A 19313-nucleotide genomic window follows, 5' to 3' on the forward strand; every position below is an offset into this window, starting at 1 on the left:
GCGAAGAATGTAAGAGAACAGACCAGTAATAAGGTCAGGGAAAAGGCTCCCTGACAATTACCAAAACAGCCAGCCCCTGTGCTGAAGCATGCAACACCAGCATATCTTACCTGCAGTGTCTCCAATGACATTTTGGAAGGACCCACTGGCAAACAATCTCAGGGACAGCAAAACCTGGGTGTGAGTTGGTAATGCCCGGCTACGCCTTGTCCTTCTCTCCAGCTGAGGCTGCATCTCCTCAAACAAGAGGATTAGGTCTGCCGAGAGAAGTGATATTTGAGCATGAGCTCATTATCACTCAATGCCAAGGGGTCAAGGCGATCCCAAAAGCGCCTTTCTCACTTCAAGGCACGAACGTGGAAGTATGCAAAGAAAATATCCAATACATGCAGGTGAAACGACGAAAACAATACTTAATCACAGTACACACTTGTTGCTGCGAGGCGGAATGAGGAGCGCGCACGTGGGGCCAATCAGCCTTTTCCTGCTTTATTTTTGGTGTTCTATGCAATATTTCACTTTATGCATCACAAAACCATGCTTTCTTGGTGGTAAACCTTGTAAGCAATGAAAAAAAAAAAGTTATTTTGTGCACATAAATATTTATATAAGAGTTTTCGGGTGAGGTGTAAACTTACACCACCTCAGGTGGTGGTTTAACTTACCAACCTTGCTAGCATGGCAACACCAACCTCTTGCACGTTCGTGGATACCATTTGGCGACCGAAGGTTAGTAATGGAGGCTGATCGCAGCTTAAGTAGCAACCGTTTTGTCCGAGTCCTATAAAGGACTTACAGGACTCACGCCAATGAAATGCACCCCCAGAAGGACTCTTCGTTTATTTTCTGAATTACTGCATAGTTATTTCCACGTTATTATAATGGTAATCGGATATGTGAAGAGTAAAGCAACACTAGATATGATAGCCTGCATTAAAGCCTTTTTTCCACTTTGCTAAGGAGTTGAGTGTTGGCAATATTCACCGCGGCCCCATGGAAAAACACAAGCTGCCGTGGACTGCTTCAGGTACTCCAGCTGCTCCTCTCTCACATACCCAACGCCTGATCTCCATCTCTATGGGATGACTGACTAATACATGACCTCTGCACCACCTCCATGGGCCTCTACAGAACTGACTCCTCTCCACAGGCTTGGATAAGAAAAAGTCCAGTGTTGGACGTAGCCTCTCACTAGCCTCACACGAACACCTTCACCATCTACATCTTTCATCTGACCCACGCTGCCCTCGGTGCCACACAGTGCCTGACACTGTTGAACACTTCCTTCTGCAGCGCCCTCGCCTCCACTCACACCGTACTGTTCTCCGCACACAAGTCTTTGCTCCGGGGATAAATAGTTTTGACCTGTCCACCCTACTGGCGGCGGCAGGCGTCCATCCCTCAAGACAGTCAGCTGTCATCCGCCTCACCTGTGCCTTCCTCAAGAAATCAGGACAGCTGCCACGCCTGTGATGACACCACAGGCACTTCACCAGAGGGCACAAGTGATTGTCACACTGATCGTCACGGCCCTTAACAACAACAACAACAACAACAACACACATATTACGGCCAACCCTACCGCGGGAAGCATTAAAGTGGCTGTATACACTTTTTGTGGCTATTATGATACATACAGTTCCTTGAAATACATCCCAGTACGAAATAATAGGTCAAGTCTTTCCCAATAAGTGAAGCCACAATCCGCGATCGCTAGGGTAGCCTGTAATATAGTTAATAGTGAAAGTTTTTCACTCAACATACACGTGGAGACGCACCAATTATTCCTTTGTGTACAGCATAAAAAGAAAAAAGTGAAGATCCAATTAGTTAATCAAAAAATTGAAAGTGCACGCACCTTTGTCGAGGCCAGCGGAATCGCCACCCAGGAGACGAGTCGGAGGTTTTAGAATACTTGATAAATGAGAGTCACAATAGTATTGCTGACATTTTCTTTGCCTTCATACTAACGAATGACGATCTTGCCTGCTGTAGAAGCAACATCGGTCAAAAATAACCCCCAAACACGAGTTTGAGCCAAGCAAAAAAGGACGTCCATAATTGGCAGGAGACACCGCCTGGCTTAGGAATGGGTTAGGCACTATTTTCCTCCTCTTTCCACGTCAGCCTCACCGAAGTATGGCGAGGCATGACCTGCAGTGCTGGATGCCGAAACTGAGGTAAAATCCCACACCTTAACAACCAAAAAATATGTGCAAACTTACTGATAATTATCTCTATCAAAATGAACTTTGAACTCTGCAGGGATTCCCTCACATAATGGTGAAAGGTACTGACCTGCCCTACCCCTGGGGGACTCCAGGCCTAACCCTGCACCAGCTGACCCAGCCCAGACACACACAGCCCATGATGAAAGTGACGTGGTGTGTCACAGGTGTTTGCCTCGCTCGGTACCTGCTTCCCAGAGTAACATTTCATGGCCAGGTAATTGTACAGTGACTACTTTCACCCAACAGTTTGCCTCAGTCTTCACAGTTCTGTCCATGACCAACAGATTGACATTTCTTGTATGGCGGGAATAAAATGTCCATAAATTGTTACCGTGTCGTTGGCGGACTACCTTTGAAAACAGACCCAACAATGGCCACCAGCTGAAGCACCAGCATGGCATTTTCTGTTAAACTCAGTGTGTATCACTACACCACGCATTATTTATCTTCATTTTAACCAAAGAGTGCATACCATTATGGGAATATATAGAAAAATGCATTAGTTCTCTAGTCCAGTGTCCGTGTGAATTGCATGATCACCAACCGTGAAAGGAGCGCCCTCGGGTGAGCGTCTGCTAACATGCCGCCAGACGGGAAGCATCTCCTGTGGAAGACTCGCCGAGGAAAGGGGAAGAGGCAGACTGAGCCATTAGAGATGCCGTTGCAAAGACCATCATCATCCACATCTGACCCGACACAAAGATTGGGAGTCTTCCTGAGCCACTGGGACACCAAGGCCATGGGTGACAGCAGAAAGCCAGCCACAAAATAAGAAGGTTAAGCAAAGAAATACGTGAAGGAAGGCAGGAGAATGACCCAAGAGGCAAATCAGAGCGTACAGTAGCTGAGAGGAAGTAACTCCCGCCAGCGTTGCCAGACGTACGATAATTATTGTACAAGTACAATAATTTTTGCCAGTGTACGATGTACAATGGAACTCATGCGATAATACGATAATTTGAGAATTCGTACGATATTTTTATGAAATATACAATAATTTAAGTGAAAATTAATGTTATCAATATCAGGTAATGCAAAATTTCTTACATAAATTTGAATAACAAAATAAAAACCTGAAAGTGGCAGATGTATTGCTTTCCTTACGAGACAAGTCTCACCATACGGGTGAACAACAGGTCTCGTTCTTGTCTGCGACCAGTCCGTCCGCTCCCCGAGTCCCCGTCCCATAGTCTCGTAGTCGTCAGTCAGTCGTCAGTCTCGCGCGTCGCGACGCAGGACAGGACTTTCAGTTTTCGTTAAAAATGTCTGAAGAGAAAGGAAAGGAGAGAGAGGAGGCATGTGGTGCAGTGCCGAAAAAAGCGAGACGGAAACAGAAATATAGGCCCGAGTGGGAAAAACAGTTTCCGTGGGTGGGGCCTGCAAAGAAGGATGCTTGTAAGGCCATGTGCCTTATTTGCAGTGTTGAAATAACCGCCCAGCTCACAACTCTCAAGTTGCACGAAAACACTGCAAAGCACAAGAAAATGTGTGCGCCATCCTCATCCAAAATACTTATGGAGTCATTTACAAGTGCACGTGGTGATAATGAAACTAGTAAAAGTGATTCTGTTAAGGCTGCTGAAATAAGGCTTACTGCATTTATGGTGGAACACAATATAAGTTTCCGTGTGGCCGATCATCTGTGTGAAGTCCTGAAAGGTTGCTTCTCTGACTCCGCTATTGCAAAGGAATTGAAAATGAAAAGAACAAAATGTCAAAGAGTGTGTGGTAATGTTATGGCACACTCTCACAAACAAGAGCTCATTAACATCTTGAAGCAGAACAAGTTGAGCATTCTTGTGGATGAATCCACAGATATATCGGTCTGTCAGAATTTATGCATCATGGTAAGAGTGGTTGAAGGAAATGCTGTTGTCACCAAATTTTTGGATTTAGTGCCATTATTTAGTAGTGATCCTAGTAAAGCTAATGAAGGTGCTACAGCTGCCAGGTTGTTTTCAGAGATAATGAAAACATTTACTGAAAATGGTATACCTACTTGTAATATCATTGGCTTTGGTTCTGATGGATGCAGCACTATGATGGGGCCTAATAACTCTGTGAGTAGCAGGTTAAAGGAACTTTGCCCAGGAATCTTTATTATGAAATGTGTGTGCCATTCTGCCCATATATGTGCCTCTGAAGCATGCAAACAATTACCTGATGCTATTGAACAACTAGCTCATGATGTCCACAACACATTCAAGAACTCTTCAAAACGATTGGCACAATTTGTACAATTTCAAGAGTTTGCTGGGGCTCAAAAGCTTAGGATTTTATTGCCATCTAGAACGCGCTGGCTTTCCTACACGGCTGTTGTGAAAAGGATGCTTGAGCAGTGGGGCCCTCTTCAGATGTTGTTTACTGAATTAAATTTTCAACAGACGAAAACTTGTGGTAGCACAGTTAGAAGTGCTTATGAACAACTGCACAATCCATTTACCAGGCTTTACTACTGCCTCCTTTCTTCAGTATTACCAAAGTATTACCAAAAAGCTGAACCTTTTATTTCAAAGTGAAAGAGTGGTCATAACTGAATTGCAAAGGCAAGTTTGTAATTTATATAAAGAATTGCTACTGATATACATGAACCATGGATACATTGTGAAAACCATGCTTTCAAAAGTTGATCCAAGATATCAACGTTAGTTCCTGATGCTAGAGCAGGTGTATTTGGGTGCATCTGTCTTAAAAACAATAACAGACAATCCAGAATTAAGCAAGCAAAAAAAGGAAATGTATGAGTTTCGCTTCCACTGCAGATTATTTTTGATAGTAGCAGCAGAACAGATCAGGAAGAGATTTAATTTCGGAGATGAAGTCCTTTCAAGAATGCATATGCTGGAGCCAGCCAGTGTTCTAGGCATCCAGGGCAAAGTGCAAGAGCAAAGTTTGGTGCCCCTCGCGACACACCTTCCCCGAATCATTGCCCAGGATGATTCTACCCTCCAGCAACTGGACGATGAGTGGAAGAGGCTTGCCGTAGAAGATCTGCCTGAATCCATTACCAACATGGCGAAAAAAGTGGACAAAAGCAATTACAACCAGCCTGATAAATTTTGGTGTGCCATAAAAACTCTGGAGGATAGTGATGGAAACCCCAAGTTTAAGCTTGTTTCAGACTTTTCACTAGGATGTCTTTCTTTGCCTCATGCTAATGCTGACTGTGAGCGCTGCTTCTCTAGTGTAAACCGTGTGAAAACAAAAGACAGAAATAAGCTAATGACAGAAACCGTAAGAGACATCTTCCTAGCGAAGCAGTGTGTTGCTTCCACATCCAGCAGTGACTGTACGACCTTCAAGCCATCAATCAAAGTCAATGATAAAAAACATGACATCAAGCGTGCTATATTCCTCCAATGAAGAGAGTGCCGGGGCTGCTGACGACGTGCCGGATGTATATATAGAAGAACAAGACCAGTAATCTCCTACATAGTAAGTAAACAACTTAACAAAGTGTCCTGTAGTTTTTCTCCAATTATTAATGATATGTATTTAGGAAAGTGTTTTGTTTGTTAAGGGCATTGTTGTTTTTTTTTCATTACATACACACACACTCTCTCTCTCTCTCTCTCTCTCTCTCTCTCTCTCTCTCTCTCTCTCTCTCTCTCTCTCTCTCTCTCTCTCTCTCTCTCTCTCTCTCTCTCTCTCTCTATATATATATATATATATATATATATATATATATATATATATACATCTAACTTCTGCTGTATTTGGAAAGTGGCAGTTTTGCATAATATTTGTAATAATTACATATGTACGACAATTTTACCAGAAGTACAATTATTTCAACTTGTGTAGTACGATAATATAGCCAAAACAATCTGGCAACGCTGAACTGTACGAGCCTAACAGAATCTCATGGCGTCCCGAAGGAAGGTTTGAAGTTGCACGTGTAAACATTGACCAAAAAACACCAAAATTCACATGAACGCGGCGCCCACACCAAAATTACTAGTAGAAGTGAGGGAAAGGAAGTCCAGGTGAGTGTGTCTGGCCAAAAATCGCCTTAAAATGGCAAGAATAGACGCTGTTACCACCACAAGAAACAGAAGGGGAGGGAGCGGTGTGTTTAGGGAGAACTTCCGGGATCTCGTGTGTTTGGATTTTGGTTAATGTGTAGAATATCTGCTCCTGCCTCAGCCTAACCTTCACTAGCCGTGTTCAAGTTTACATCTGACATATAAAGGGTCACTGGCAGAAGGCTGGCTGATAAGTACTCTAGGGGAGGGCGGGGGGACGGGACAACAAACTTTTCTTATTTCCCCACGGAGGGAGGAAGTTGTGGAAAGAGGAAAAGACGGGAGATGTTTGGACTCACTCACCTGCTTGACTCACCTGGATGGCTACCCTTTCTTGACATATGAATAGACAGGTAGAGGTTATTTCAGATGAATGTAAGGGCAGCGCGGATCTGCAGGTGCGCCAAACCTTACGGTATTTTACTGTTTCCCCAGTATTAACGTGGCTTTCCTTACCCTTCTTATCAGAGAAGGGCACTGGTCTACCCTGGTGAGGGGGTGTTCGTTCGTGCGTGTGTATGTCACATCTGTTGGCAAGCGTGAAATTGTTCACGGTGATTGGTTCCTTTGTTTGAAAATGCAGCTGCTGGCCAATTAAAACATGAGGGATTAATTTAGCCAATGACAGCGCTTTACTTCATCCTGAGGAGGGAGAAGCGCTCAATTTGAAATATTTGAGTTAGTGCGAGGAAGAAGTCTGTCTGTTGCTGCCATTATTTCCAGCACACCGCCACATTTTGTGAAGAGAAACAAGGTGACCACTTCTTATTAATATCTCTGCCTTGCCAGTTAGGTTAGGTGACTTTAGTTAGGTTAGGTTAAGTTAGTTTAGTTTGGTTAGTGTGGTTAGGTTTGGTTAAGTTACGTTTGGTTAGGTTAGGTTAGGTAGTTTAGTTAGGTTAAATTAGTTTGGTTAGGTTTTATTTGGCTTAATTTAATTCATTCCCATCACCACTAACCTTGCTGTTGGAATGACAGTTCCCACAAACACTCCATTTAAATTCAAATTATGTTGAAAGGTCGGGGATAAATGTGACACTCTCTCTCTCTCTCTCTCTCTCTCTCTCTCTCTCTCTCTCTCTCTCTCTCTCTCTCTCTCTCTCTCTCTCTCTCTCTCCACCTCAGTTAAATTGTCTGTGTGCATGATTTGGTTAGCCTTAGATGTTAATGAGTTAGGTATTCTGTACACAGCATTAATACTGTGATAACATTTTGAACAGTAAGTATTCTGTACACAGCATTAATACTCTGATAACATTTTGAACAGTAAGTATTCTGTACACTGCATTATTACTGTGATAACATTTTGAACAGTAAGTATTCTGTACACAGTATTAATACTGTGATAACATTTTGAACAGTAAGTATTCTGTACACAGCATTAATACTGTGATAACATTTTGAACAGTAAGTATTCTGTACACAGCATTACTACTCTGATAACATTTTGAACAGTAAGTATTCTGTACACAGCATTAATACTCTGATAACATTTTGAACAAGTATACCGGGGAAAAACTGTGTTTGTGTCCTTGATGACCCAGTGAAGTGTGGGTGGGTGACCCAACTTTGGGCTGTGACCCAAGAGTTAAGAACCATTGATCCAAGGTGATGCACTCTTCCAGGCACTTGCTGTGAGAGAGAGGGGAGACCTGTGCACCGCTGTGCTGCACTGTGCTTGGATGTCCCTGGTTCACTCCTGAGGCTATACCATTCTTGCCCCTATTGTGAGTATGTCTCTGTGTGTGTGTGTGTGTGTGTGTGTAGTTGACAATTACTGAAGGGTTTGTGACTTGACCCGTCCCACAAGTGACAAAGACAGCATCACGCTGGTCAGTGCTTGCAGAAATGGCTCTTTCTGAGACGTGGGTACAGTTTGTAATGGCCGCCACTCTTCCCTGCTCCACAGACCAGGCCAGCATCCAGGCCGCCGCCCTGCCTGGCACTGACGGCTGTCTGGCCTCCCCGAGGGTCCCTGCAGGACTGGACACGGCGTGTGCTGGCAGGAGTGGTGCTGCGGTGGAGGTCGTGAGACCGGGCAGCAGCATGAGCGGCTGGTGGCGGCAGCAACAGCAGCAGCAGCAGCAGCAGCAGCAGCAGCAGCAGCCAGCCTCAGGTGTGGGGAGGCGCAAGCATGGTGGCAAGAATCATCTGGAGGCAGGCAGCTCTGTCCACAGAGGAGAGAGCAAGTTTGAGTGCCAGCAGTGTGACAAAACTTTTGTATCCAGACAAGGCCTTGACTACCACATCCTGACACACAGTGGTGTTAGAAATTATGAGTGTGGTGAGTGTGGCAGGAAATTTACCTGTAAGCCTTCCCTCACCAGACACACCCTGACACACAGTGGTGTTAGAAATTATGAGTGTGATGAGTGTGGGAAGAAATTTATCCGCAAGTGTCAGCTCACCTCACACACCCTGACACACAGTGGTGTTAGAAATTATGAATGTGATGAGTGTGGGAAGAAATTTATCCACAAGTATTCCCTCACCTCACACACCCAGACACACAGTGGTGTTAGAAATTATGAGTGTGATGAGTGTGGGAAGAAATTTATCCACAAGTCTCAGCTCACCTCACACACCCTGACACACAGTGGTGTTAGAAATTATGAGTGTGATGAGTGTGGGAAGAAATTTACCCACAAGTCTAACTTCACCACACACTCCCTGACACACAGTTGTGTTAGAAATTATGAATGTGATGAGTGTGGGAAGAAATTTACCCACAAGTATTCCCTCACCTCACACACCCTGACACATAGTGGTGTTAGAAATTATGAGTGTGGTGAGTGTGGGAAGAAATTTATCCACAAGTCTCAGCTCACCTCACACACCCTGACACACAGTGGTGTTAGAAATTATGAGTGTGGTGAGTGTGGGAAGAAATTTACCCGCAAGTCTCAGCTCACCTCACACACCCTGACACACAGTGGTGTTAGAAATTATGAGTGTGGTGAGTGTGGGAAGAAATTTATCCACAAGTCTCAGCTCACCTCACACACCCTGACACACAGTGGTGTTAGAAATTATGAATGTGATGAGTGTGGGAAGAAATTTATCCACAAGTATTCCCTCACCTCACACACCCTGACACACAGTGGTGTTAGAAATTATGAGTGTGATGAGTGTGGCAAAAGATTTCCTACCATTTCTCGTCTCAATCAACACACCTTCAGACACACTGGGGTGAGGGAGTTCGAGTGTGATGTTTGTGGCAAGTGTTTCAAGACAAAGGCTGAGATTGCCCAGCACGTGAAGATCCACTTCTGAGGTGGTGGTGTGTGGACACATGGGGCCACACCTGTACCTGTGGTGGTGGTGGTGGTGGTGGTGGTGGTGGCTGTACCTGTGTGTGCTGTGAGGGAGTCATGGCCCCAGCAGTTTTGTGTGGTGGTGGTGGTGGTGGTGGTGGTGGTGGTGGTGTGGGGGAGTCATGGCCCCAGCAGTTTTGTGTGGTGGTGGTGGTGGTGTGGGGGAGTCATGGCCCCAGCAGTTTTGTGTGGTGGTGGTGGTGGTGGTGTGGTGGTGTGGGGGAATCATGGCCCCAGCAGTTTTGTGTGCTGGTGGTGGTGGTGGTGGTTGTGGTAGTGTGGGGGAGTCATGGCCCCAGCATTTGTTTTGTTGGCAGTGCAGGTGTGACTTTCAATAAATGTGTGTGTGCAGTAAACCTTTGTTTGTGTATTCACCAGGTGTAGTATACAGGGCCTCAGCTACAGGAATATATTGTAGTGAGGCAGCCCCTCTCTCTCCTTGCCTCAAGTGTTTGTGTATTCACCAGGTGTAGTATACAGGGCCTCAGCTACAGGAATATATTGTAGTGAGGCAGCCCCTCTCTCTCCTTGCCTCAAGTGTTTGTGTATTCACCAGGTGTAGTATACAGGGCCTCAGCTACAGGAATATATTGTAGTGAGGCAGCCCCTCTCTCTCCTTGCCTCAAGTGCAGTGTTTCTGTTTCTTTTTGTCACCCTTCACATGTTAGTTTAAGTCTGGCACCATCTTTGCCTCTCTCTCTCTCTCTCTCTCTCTCTCTCTCTCTCTCTCTCTCTCTCTCTCTCTCTCTCTCTCTCTCTCTCTCTCTCTCTCTCTCTCTCTCTCTCTCTTTCTCTCTCTCTGTACAGGTGAGGGAGCACACAAGTGTAGCAGCTAACAGTTTCTGTGTAATTGTCGTGGTGGTGACTTTCCTCCTCATGTTCTTGTACCAATGGAAGGAGTATTGAGGCAGTGAAGGAGTCCCTGGAGACAATGTGCATGGCGTGCCAGGTGTACCAATGGAAGGAGTATTGAGGCAGTGAAGGAGTCCCTGGAGACAATGTGCATGGCGTGCCAGCTGTACCAATGGAAGGAGTATTGAGGCAGTGAAGGAGTCCCTGGAGACAATGTGCATGGCATGCTCCTTCCATTGGTGCGTCCCTGTGCCGGCACTTGCAGGGACCCGTCCGTCTGCCTGATGAACTCTGCCTCAGGCGGCAGCACCCTGGGGCAGTCACCGAGCCCCTCGCCGGCAGCACCACCGCGTGTCGGCGCCGCCTGCAGAGTCTTTGTCCCGGCAGCTGTGCCTGGCCCCGTGGTGGTGCCTGTCCCGGCAGCTGTGCCTGGCCACGTGGTGGTGCCTGTCCTGGCAGCTGTGCCTGGCCCCGTGGTGGTGCCTGTCCCGGCAGCTGTGCCTGGCCACGTGGTGGTGCCTGTCCTGGCAGCTGTGCCTGGCCCCGTGGTGGTGCTTGTCCCGGCTGCTGTGAAGAAAGATCCCAACTTTCCTGTCCTTGGCGGGCTCCTCGCATGGTGCACAGCAGAGGGTGCAGAGATGGGCAGAGACGCTGCAGAACAAAAGATTTTCCTGTACTTGCCAGACTCTGTCCCGCACTTCACCTCCACACTGGCCAGTGAATCCGACAAAGTTACTGCCGCTGTGGTCTGAGGAGTCTAGCAGCATCATGAACACTCACACCGAGTCCTGGAATCGTTGGGACAATCCACACACACTCGTACTGCTCATAGCCATTGCAGGAGGCACACACAATGTTGGTTCCTGAATGCGTGGCTACCCTGGTACACCATGGCTACGTAAGGCTGACAAAAGACACGCTGGTGTTCCTGCGCCTCAGGGCCACAAGTCGCCACTAACTCAGGATCACACTCTCTTGTGTAGTTCTTCACATCTCCGGGAGCTACAGATGTCAGGGAACAAGGCCTGAAGGACGAGGGACCATGGCTAGGCTTCAAAATGCCTCATCTTCCCTCACCAGAGTCAGAATCCCCGAACACAATACTGTAGTCTTCGTCATCTGGGGCGCTGATACTTGAGGGGCCAATCTGCACACTCAAGACAAGCGAGCCACACGCGTAGGTGGGCCGGGTCCTCGCCGCTACAGATGGCACAGTGGTGGTCGATGTAGGTGTGGGCCGTGGTGGTGCTGGTGACGGGGAACAGGCTGCCACTACCGCCAGGGGTTATGTTTCCCTTCAGGCACAGCGCCAGCACCTCCTCATCGTTCCAGTCCTCCGAACACTTGGTCTTCATGTACGCGGGCGTGGGTCCAGCAACACAAGTATGCGAGGCAAAGTTCTTCATTTGCTGCGCCTCGTCGTAGTGGTGTGAGTCACGGCAGCAGTCCCCGTACTCCCTGCAGGAGGCGTCGCAGCGGCACCCTCTGTCTGAGAGCCAAGGCACGGCGCAGGAGTGGCGGACGGCACAGTACGGTGCCGCGGGGCCCTGCGTGTTGATGGCAGCGCCCTGCGTGCTGACAGTGGCACCCTGTGGCACAGTGACACATCTTCCTTTACGAAACTTATCATCCAGGCGTGGACAAATGACCTTTCTGCAGAGATCAGACTCCAGCTCCAGCACTTCCTTGGGGCCACACCGCTGGAGGCTGACCGAGAAAAGCAAAGTGGCGGTGTTGAATGGTGTGGAGGACGTGGAGTTCCATGACCTGCGTGCACAACACGAATGGGTTCTGCAATGGCAGTGTGGCAGGGAAGGGATGCTGAGACAGCCACATCAGGCGAGATGGCGTTCCACGTTCCGTCACTGAAGTACACGATGTGGTGGTCCACACTGTCGAAGTAGACGCCGTCGTAGTGGTCTGGTCTGTACAGCGGGCGCCTTGCGTCCTCACAGACCAAGGAGAACAGCCAGGGATCTAGCCGGGTGGGGTCTTCACCGTTACAGATGGCGCAGTAAGCGTTGACATAGGTGCGGTTAGTAAAGGGGTTGGTGTAAGGGACTCCCATAAAGGCGTCAGGAATGGTCGTGCCTCTGAAACACTGCGCCTGCACCTTGTAATCCTGCCAGGCCGCCCCACACGAGGCAATCATGAGCGCCAGTGATTCATGCGTGCCTTGCCGTGATGTACACTGCACACACACGCGTTCTTCAAGGGGCGTGCTGGTGCTGCTGTGCCTTGCGCCGTCATATCCGGTGTTGTCGTGATGCGAGGGGCACAGGAAGGGGGGACGAGGGGGGTGGGAAGTTTGCCCCGAGAGCCAGCACTGCCAGCACCAGCACCACCACACTTCCTGCCCACATCACTGTTGACGCACAAGTGGCAGTCCCTGTACAGAACATGGCTGCAGTGTTCACTTATTCACTTTTCATTACTTAACTTTAATAATTTTACTTAACTTCCCAAAATCCATTCTTTTTCTCGCTCTCGCCAATCCATTACCTCTGGAAAAAAAAAAAAAAAAACACTGACCTGGAGCCTTTGGAAAGTAGTGGAGGTGCCCCACAGAGGTGTTGCAGAATGTGGCCCCGCCAGAAAAACAGCTCCACACACTGAAGTTCTCACTGTGTCTCCCAGCAAGGTGGCATCAGACCCTTATCTCCCCTCATCCTCTCTCTATTTCCTGTGTCTGTATAATGTCATCTTGGTTGTCCCTAACTCCTCTGCTACTGTTTACCTCTTTACTTCATCACTCACAGCTGTCTTCAAGTAGTACAGGGGACACAGCAAGGGTGACTAAGAGGGGGTCTGGTGGAGGTCTTCAAGTGGTACAGGGGACACAGCAAGGGTGACTAAGAGGGGGTCTGGTGGAGGTCTTCAAGTGGTACAGGGGACACAGCAAGGGTGACTAAGAGGGGGTCTGGTGGAGGTCTTCAAGTGGTACAGGGGACACAGCAAGGGTGACTAAGAGGGGGTCTGGTGGAGGTCTTCAAGTGGTACAGGGGACACAGCAAGGGTGACTAAGAGGGGGTCTGGTGGAGGTCTTCAAGTGGTACAGGGGACACAGCAAGGGTGACTAAGAGGGGGTCTGGTGGAGGTCTTCAAGTGGTACAGGGGACACAGCAAGGGTGACTAAGAGGGGGTCTGGTGGAGGTCTTCAAGTGGTACAGGAGACACAGCAAGGGTGACTAAGAGGGGGTCTGGTGGAGGTCTTCAAGTGGTACAGGGGACACAGCAAGGCTGACTAAGAGGGGGTCTGGTGGAGGTCTTCAAGTGGTACAGGGGACACAGCAAGGGTGACTAAGAGGGGGTTAGATGGCCAGATTGTTATTATTATCATCAATATTTCAAGCTTCTAATAATTCGTACAGGCTAAAATAACAAATAAGAAATCTGTATACATCTTCATTATTCATTAGGTGGTACACTATAATAATAATAATAATAGTAAAATAATAATAATAATAATAATAATAACAATAATAATAATAACGATCATTTGCCTCCATACAAAAACAAAAGTGGTTCTCGATCTCAATTTCTTCCAAAATAATATTATACACTGATATTAAACACTTTCAACATATTACAGTATTCATTAACAATACATGCAATCAACTTGGCACTATGACAATCAGTTTTTACCACAAAATTAAAGTATTTACCTCGGTCACCATCCTGCCCCTCTTTGAGCGCCACTTGGCCGTGAGTGTGGCCCGCAGGCGACCAGCGGGTTAACCTTACTCTACTAACAAGTGAGCATCGGCTTTGGTGCTTCATGTAGCACTGAGTACTGATAATTACACACACCACACGTCTTCTTGCAAATAGAAAACTGCTCAACATTTCATTCGTGATTACCAAGGAACAATGGCGTGAGGCGCATACGCTTTACCTACAGTAACAAATAACGTGTGAGAAATGTGAAGTAATGCTGGACATAACAATGTGAATCACGAACAAGGAAACAGAGAGAGAGAGAGAGAGAGAGAGAGAGAGAGAGAGTTTCACAGGGAAGTGTTTTTAATTGATGTGTCTCTTCCTCTGTTTCGATGAAAAGGTTTAATTAAATTTTGCAATGTTGTTTTTTTAAGTTCATAGTTGATATACTTTTGCTTTGATTTAGTTTATTGCTCAACTTAGTTTTGACTTGGTTGTTATTAATGTAATACAAAAAAAAATAAATAAAAAATAAAAAGATAATCTGGCAGCAGTCATTGTTAGCCCCAAATAGTTCTGGCCTTGCTTTGCTTGGCAATATTTTCCAGAGGCCAACAAGGCACTGGAGAGATTCCTTGGTGACCACACTGACTTTTATTGAAGTTATCTTCTAAATAACAATGAAGGTTTTCACATTATTTTTCTCTCTTCTGATTGACAAATAATTTGTAAAGTTATTTGTGTTACCTTGGAGTGTTGGGACCTCCTGTACAGGCAACAATGGTAACTAACCACTTCATAATAACAAAACTTAAATGACTGTGTTATAACAATTAATTAGTGTGTCTGGGCTTTACCTTAATTGTTGGTGGTAAACATCCTTGCTGTGTGTGTGTGTGTGTGTGTGTGTGTGTGTGTCACTGGTGTTTGACTTCTGCCTTATCAAATAATTTATCTTAGTTTGGTTACATTCTAATTGTGTGCATGTTACATTCACTGTGTGTGTGTGTGTGTGTGTGTGTGTGTGTGTGTGTGTGTTTTGCTGTCAAAATGATTTTTTTTTTTTCCAATACTTTTTTTTGTTCAGCAGTTTTGTTTTCCTTTTTTTTTTCTTTCTGTTGTCACTTCCCCTTTTCTTCATGTATTTTGCTTCCCAGGCTACTGAAGTTTTTTTTATTTATTTATTTATTTTTTGCTAGAGTGTGTTGGCATTACAGCAGCAAGACTGTACAGTGTAATGTGTTCTTGGCCACCAAAGTGAAGAAGTGAGTAGAGAAATATGACAGACATTGATAACATGTCTTTTTGTATCCTGAGAATTCTGCCTGTGTCGCCCTCGCCACAGTCCTTGTACCGCTGAAACACCTCCAGCAGGTGCAGCATGTAGAGGCACAATAGTACATGCAGCAGCGTCCAGCAGAGTGAAGGTGCATGGCAGGGGGCCCCAGGGCCCTGTGCTGGGTCCCCTGCTCTTCCTAACTGATACAAAAGACACGGACGTGCATTCTTACACCACCACGCCAGACGCCCGTGCTTGCCGAAGACTGCCACGGCCGTGCCCCAGCGTCTGCACGACGGCTCAGGCACACCCAGTGCACGCAAGACAGGCTGGCAGGGTGGTGAGGGACGCGGCTGCTCAGATACAGTGAAGCAAGTGTTGGGGGCGGTGCTTGTGGCCACCACGACTGTACACCAAACACCAAACACAGGGAACTCACACACCACCACTCAAAAGGGAAAAGAACTTGGCGTTATGTTATACACACACATTTATTGAAGGTCACACCTGCACTGCCAACAAAACAACTGCTGGGGCTGTTACTCCCTCACACCACCACCACCGCCACCACCACAGGCATGGGTGTGGCCCCACACACAACACACCACCTCAGAAGTGGACCCTCATGTGGCTGGCAATATCACCCTTTGTCTTGAAACACTTGCCACAAACATCACACTTGAACTCCCTCAAGCCAGTGTGTCTGAAGGTATGTTTATTGAGACGAGAAATGGTAGGAAATCTTTTGCCACACTCATCACACTCATAATTTCTAACACCACTGTGTGTCAGGGTGTGTGTGTTGAGGGAAAACTTGCGGTTAAATTTCCTGCCACACTCATCACACTCATAATTTCTAACACCACTGTGTGTCAGGGTGTGTCTGGTGAGGGAAGCCTTTTTGGTAAACTTCCTCCCACACTCATTGCACTCATAATTTCTAGCACCACTGTGTGTCAGGGTGTGTGTGGTGAGGTAAGACTTGTGGGTAAATTTCTTCCCACACTCATCACACTCATAATTTCTAACACCACTGTGTGTCAGGGTGTGTGTGGTGAGGTTAGACTTGTGGGTAAATTTCTTCCCACACTCATCACACTCATAATTTCTAACACCACTGTGTGTCAGGGTGTGTCTGGAGAGGTAAGACTTGCAGATAAATTTCTTCCCACACTCGCCACACTCACAATTTCTAACACCACTGTGTGTCAGGGTGTGGTACTTACGGCCTTGTCTGGATACAAAAGTTTTGTCACACTGCTGACACTCAAACTTGCTCTCTCCTCTGTGGACAGAGCTGCCTGCCTCCAGGTGATTCTTGCCACCATGCCTGCACCTCCCCACACCTGAGGCTAGCTGCTGCTGCTGCTGCTGCTGCTGGCCACTCATGCTGCTGCCCAGCCTCACGGCCTCCACCACAGCACCACTCCCACCAGCACACGCCATGGACACAACAAGATTGGTTGGCGGCGAGCAGGGCGTGCAGCCTGGACTCTGCCTGGCACCTGGAACAACAGCGACAGTCAGCACACACTGAGCCAAGGGCTGCTTAACACACTGCCCCTGCCTGCAACACACCCTGCTTCCTGCCCCTTCCTAGCAACACTAGGCTACACACTGCCCCTGCCTGCAACACACACCCTGCTTCCTGCCCCTTCCTTGCAACACTAGGCTACACACTGCCCCTGCCTGCAACACACACCCTGCTTCCTGCCCCTTCCTTGCAACATTAGGCCATGCCTGCACTCCCTCCAGCCTCCTGGCTCCCTGACCACTGTCCCTCACAAATTAAGTGCCACTCCTATGGGGCAGTGGCCCCCATTAGGTTAGGTTAGGTATGTTAACACCTAAGAGTGTCATGGTGGAAGACCACGGCAACACTGCTGCCAGTGATCAGAGTGGATCCTTGTCAATGGTAGCAGATCGAGCCGCCCCAACTCTCTCTCTCTCTCTCTCTCTCTCTCTCTCTCTCTCTCTCTCTCTCTCTCTCTCTCTCTCTCTCTCTCTCTCTCTCTCTCTCTCTCTCTCTCTCTCTCTCTCTCTCATTTCAGCTAGTTCTATACTTTCATTTCACTGGTTGCTCTTGAAACTTATAGTTTTTTGTGACGGTGATAATAATAATGAGAATAACAATAATTCTAATACTAGTACTACTCTTTTTAATGGGTGTGGCCCCACACATCCACACACAACACACCACCTCAGAAGTGGACCCTTATGTGGCTGGCAATATCACCCTTTATCTTGAAACACTTGCCACAAACATCACACTTAAACGCTCTCAAGCCAGTGTGTCTGAAGGTGTGTTGATTGAGACGAGAAATGGTAGGAAATCTTTTGCCACACTCACCACAATCATAATTTCTAACACCACTGTGTGTCAGAATGTGTTTGGTGAGGGTTGACTTTCTGGTAAACTTCCTGCCACACTCATCACACTCATAATTTCTAACACCACTGTGTGTCAGGATGTGTCTGCTGAGGTGAGACTTTCTGGTAAACTTCCTGCCACACTCATCTCACTCATAATTTCTAACACCACTGTGTGTCAGGATGTGTGTGGTGAGGTCAGATTTTGTAATAAATTTCCTGCCACATTCACCACACTCATAATTTCTAACACCACTGTGTGTCAGGGTGTGTGTGGTGAGGGAAGACTTCTGGGTAAATTTCTTCCCACACTCATCACACTCATAATTTCTAACACCACTGTGTGTCAGGGTGTGTCTGATGAGGGAAGCCTTGTGGGTAAATTTCTTCCCACACTCACCACACTCATAATTTCTAACACCACTGTGTGTCAGGGTGTGTGTGGTGAGGTTAGACTTTTGGATAAATTTCCTGCCACACTCACCACACTCATAATTTCTAACACCACTGTGTGTCAGGGTGTGTGTGGTGAGGCTAGACTTTTGGATAAATTTCCTGCCACACTCACCACACTCATAATTTCTAACACCACTGTGTGTCAGGGTGTGTGTGGTGAGGTTAGACTTTTGGATAAATTTCCTGCCACACTCACCACACTCATAATTTCTAACACCACTGTGTGTCAGGGTGTGTGTGGTGAGGCTAGACTTTTGGATAAATTTCCTGCCACACTCACCACACTCATAATTTCTAACACCACTGTGTGTCAGGGTGTGTGTTGTGAGTTGAGACTTTTGGGTAAATTTCCTGCCACACTCACCACACTCATAATTTCTAACACCACTGTGTGTCAGGGTGTGGTATTTAAGGCCTTGTCTGGATAAAAAAGTTTTGTCACACTGCTGGCACTCAAACTTGCTCCCTCCTCTGTGGACAGAGCTGCCTGCCTCCAGGTGATTCTTGCCACCATGCCTGCGCCTCCCCACACCTGAGGCTGGCTGCTGCTTCTGCTGCTGCTGCTGGCCACTCATGCTGCTGCCCGGCCTCACGGCCTCCACCACAGCACCACTCCCACCAGCACACGCCATGGACACAACAAGATTGGTTGGTGGCGAGCAGGGCGTGCAGCCTGGACTCTGCCTGGTACCTGGAACAACAGCGACAGTCAGCACACACTGAGCCAAGGGCTGCTTAACACACTGCCCCAGCCTGCAACACAGCCTGCTTCCTTCTCCTTCCTTGCAACACTAGGCTACACACACATACAACAAAGAGTTCAGCTTTAGAAATAGATGTGATGGCACCACTGCTATCACATCTATTTCTAAAGCTGAACTCTTTGCTCAAACCTTTGCTAAAAACTCTACCTTGGACGATTCTGGGCTTGTTCCTCCCTCTCCTCCACCCTCTGACTACTTCATGCCATGTATTAAAATTCTTCGCAATGATGTTTTCCATGCCCTCGCTGGCCTAAACCCTCGGAAGGCTTATGGACCTGATGGGGTCCCTCCTATTGTGCCTCCGTGCTTGCAGCTTGCCTAGTCAAACTCTTTCAGCTCTGTCTGTCAACATCTACCTTTCC

At 47.2% G+C, this 19313-nt stretch overlaps 3 protein-coding genes across 5 annotated transcripts in view; 2 read left to right on the plus strand and 1 right to left on the minus strand.

The window, feature by feature from the left end:
• The first annotated feature begins 3208 nt into the window (after positions 1-3208).
• LOC135096048 (uncharacterized) lies at positions 3209-7948 on the plus strand. Of its 2 annotated transcripts, XM_063997264.1 has the most exons (3): positions 3217-4078; positions 5184-5666; positions 7882-7946. In XM_063997264.1, exons 1-2 carry the CDS (start codon positions 3494-3496, stop codon positions 5592-5594), a joined length of 996 nt encoding a protein of 331 aa, XP_063853334.1. In that variant the 5' UTR covers positions 3217-3493; the 3' UTR covers positions 5595-5666; positions 7882-7946. The 2 variants fall into 2 exon arrangements, with proteins under 2 accessions (XP_063853333.1, XP_063853334.1); XM_063997263.1 differs by having other exon boundaries at positions 3209-5666; positions 7882-7948.
• Positions 7949-8104: 156 nt separating this feature from the next.
• LOC135095960 (zinc finger protein 33B-like) lies at positions 8105-9646 on the plus strand. Its single transcript, XM_063997110.1, has one exon. The coding sequence runs from the start codon at positions 8105-8107 to the stop codon at positions 9527-9529; it is 1425 nt and encodes a 474-aa protein (XP_063853180.1). The 3' UTR covers positions 9530-9646.
• Positions 9647-13849: 4203 nt separating this feature from the next.
• LOC135096050 (zinc finger protein OZF-like) overlaps positions 13850-19313 on the minus strand; it is a 71161-nt gene continuing 65697 nt past the window's right edge. The window contains exons 3-4 of one of the 2 annotated variants that reach the window (XR_010264564.1): positions 17712-18878; positions 13850-16866 (exon numbers count right to left, since the gene is read on the minus strand). Coding sequence is in view for 1 of the 2 variants with exons in the window: in XM_063997266.1 (XP_063853336.1) it covers positions 17881-18878 (998 nt within the window). In the remaining variant the exon portion in view is untranslated. The other variant, XM_063997266.1, reaches the window with a different exon arrangement.

This window comes from Scylla paramamosain, unplaced genomic scaffold, assembly GCF_035594125.1.
Source record: "Scylla paramamosain isolate STU-SP2022 unplaced genomic scaffold, ASM3559412v1 Contig2, whole genome shotgun sequence".
Classification (NCBI taxonomy): Eukaryota; Metazoa; Arthropoda; class Malacostraca; order Decapoda; family Portunidae; genus Scylla; species Scylla paramamosain.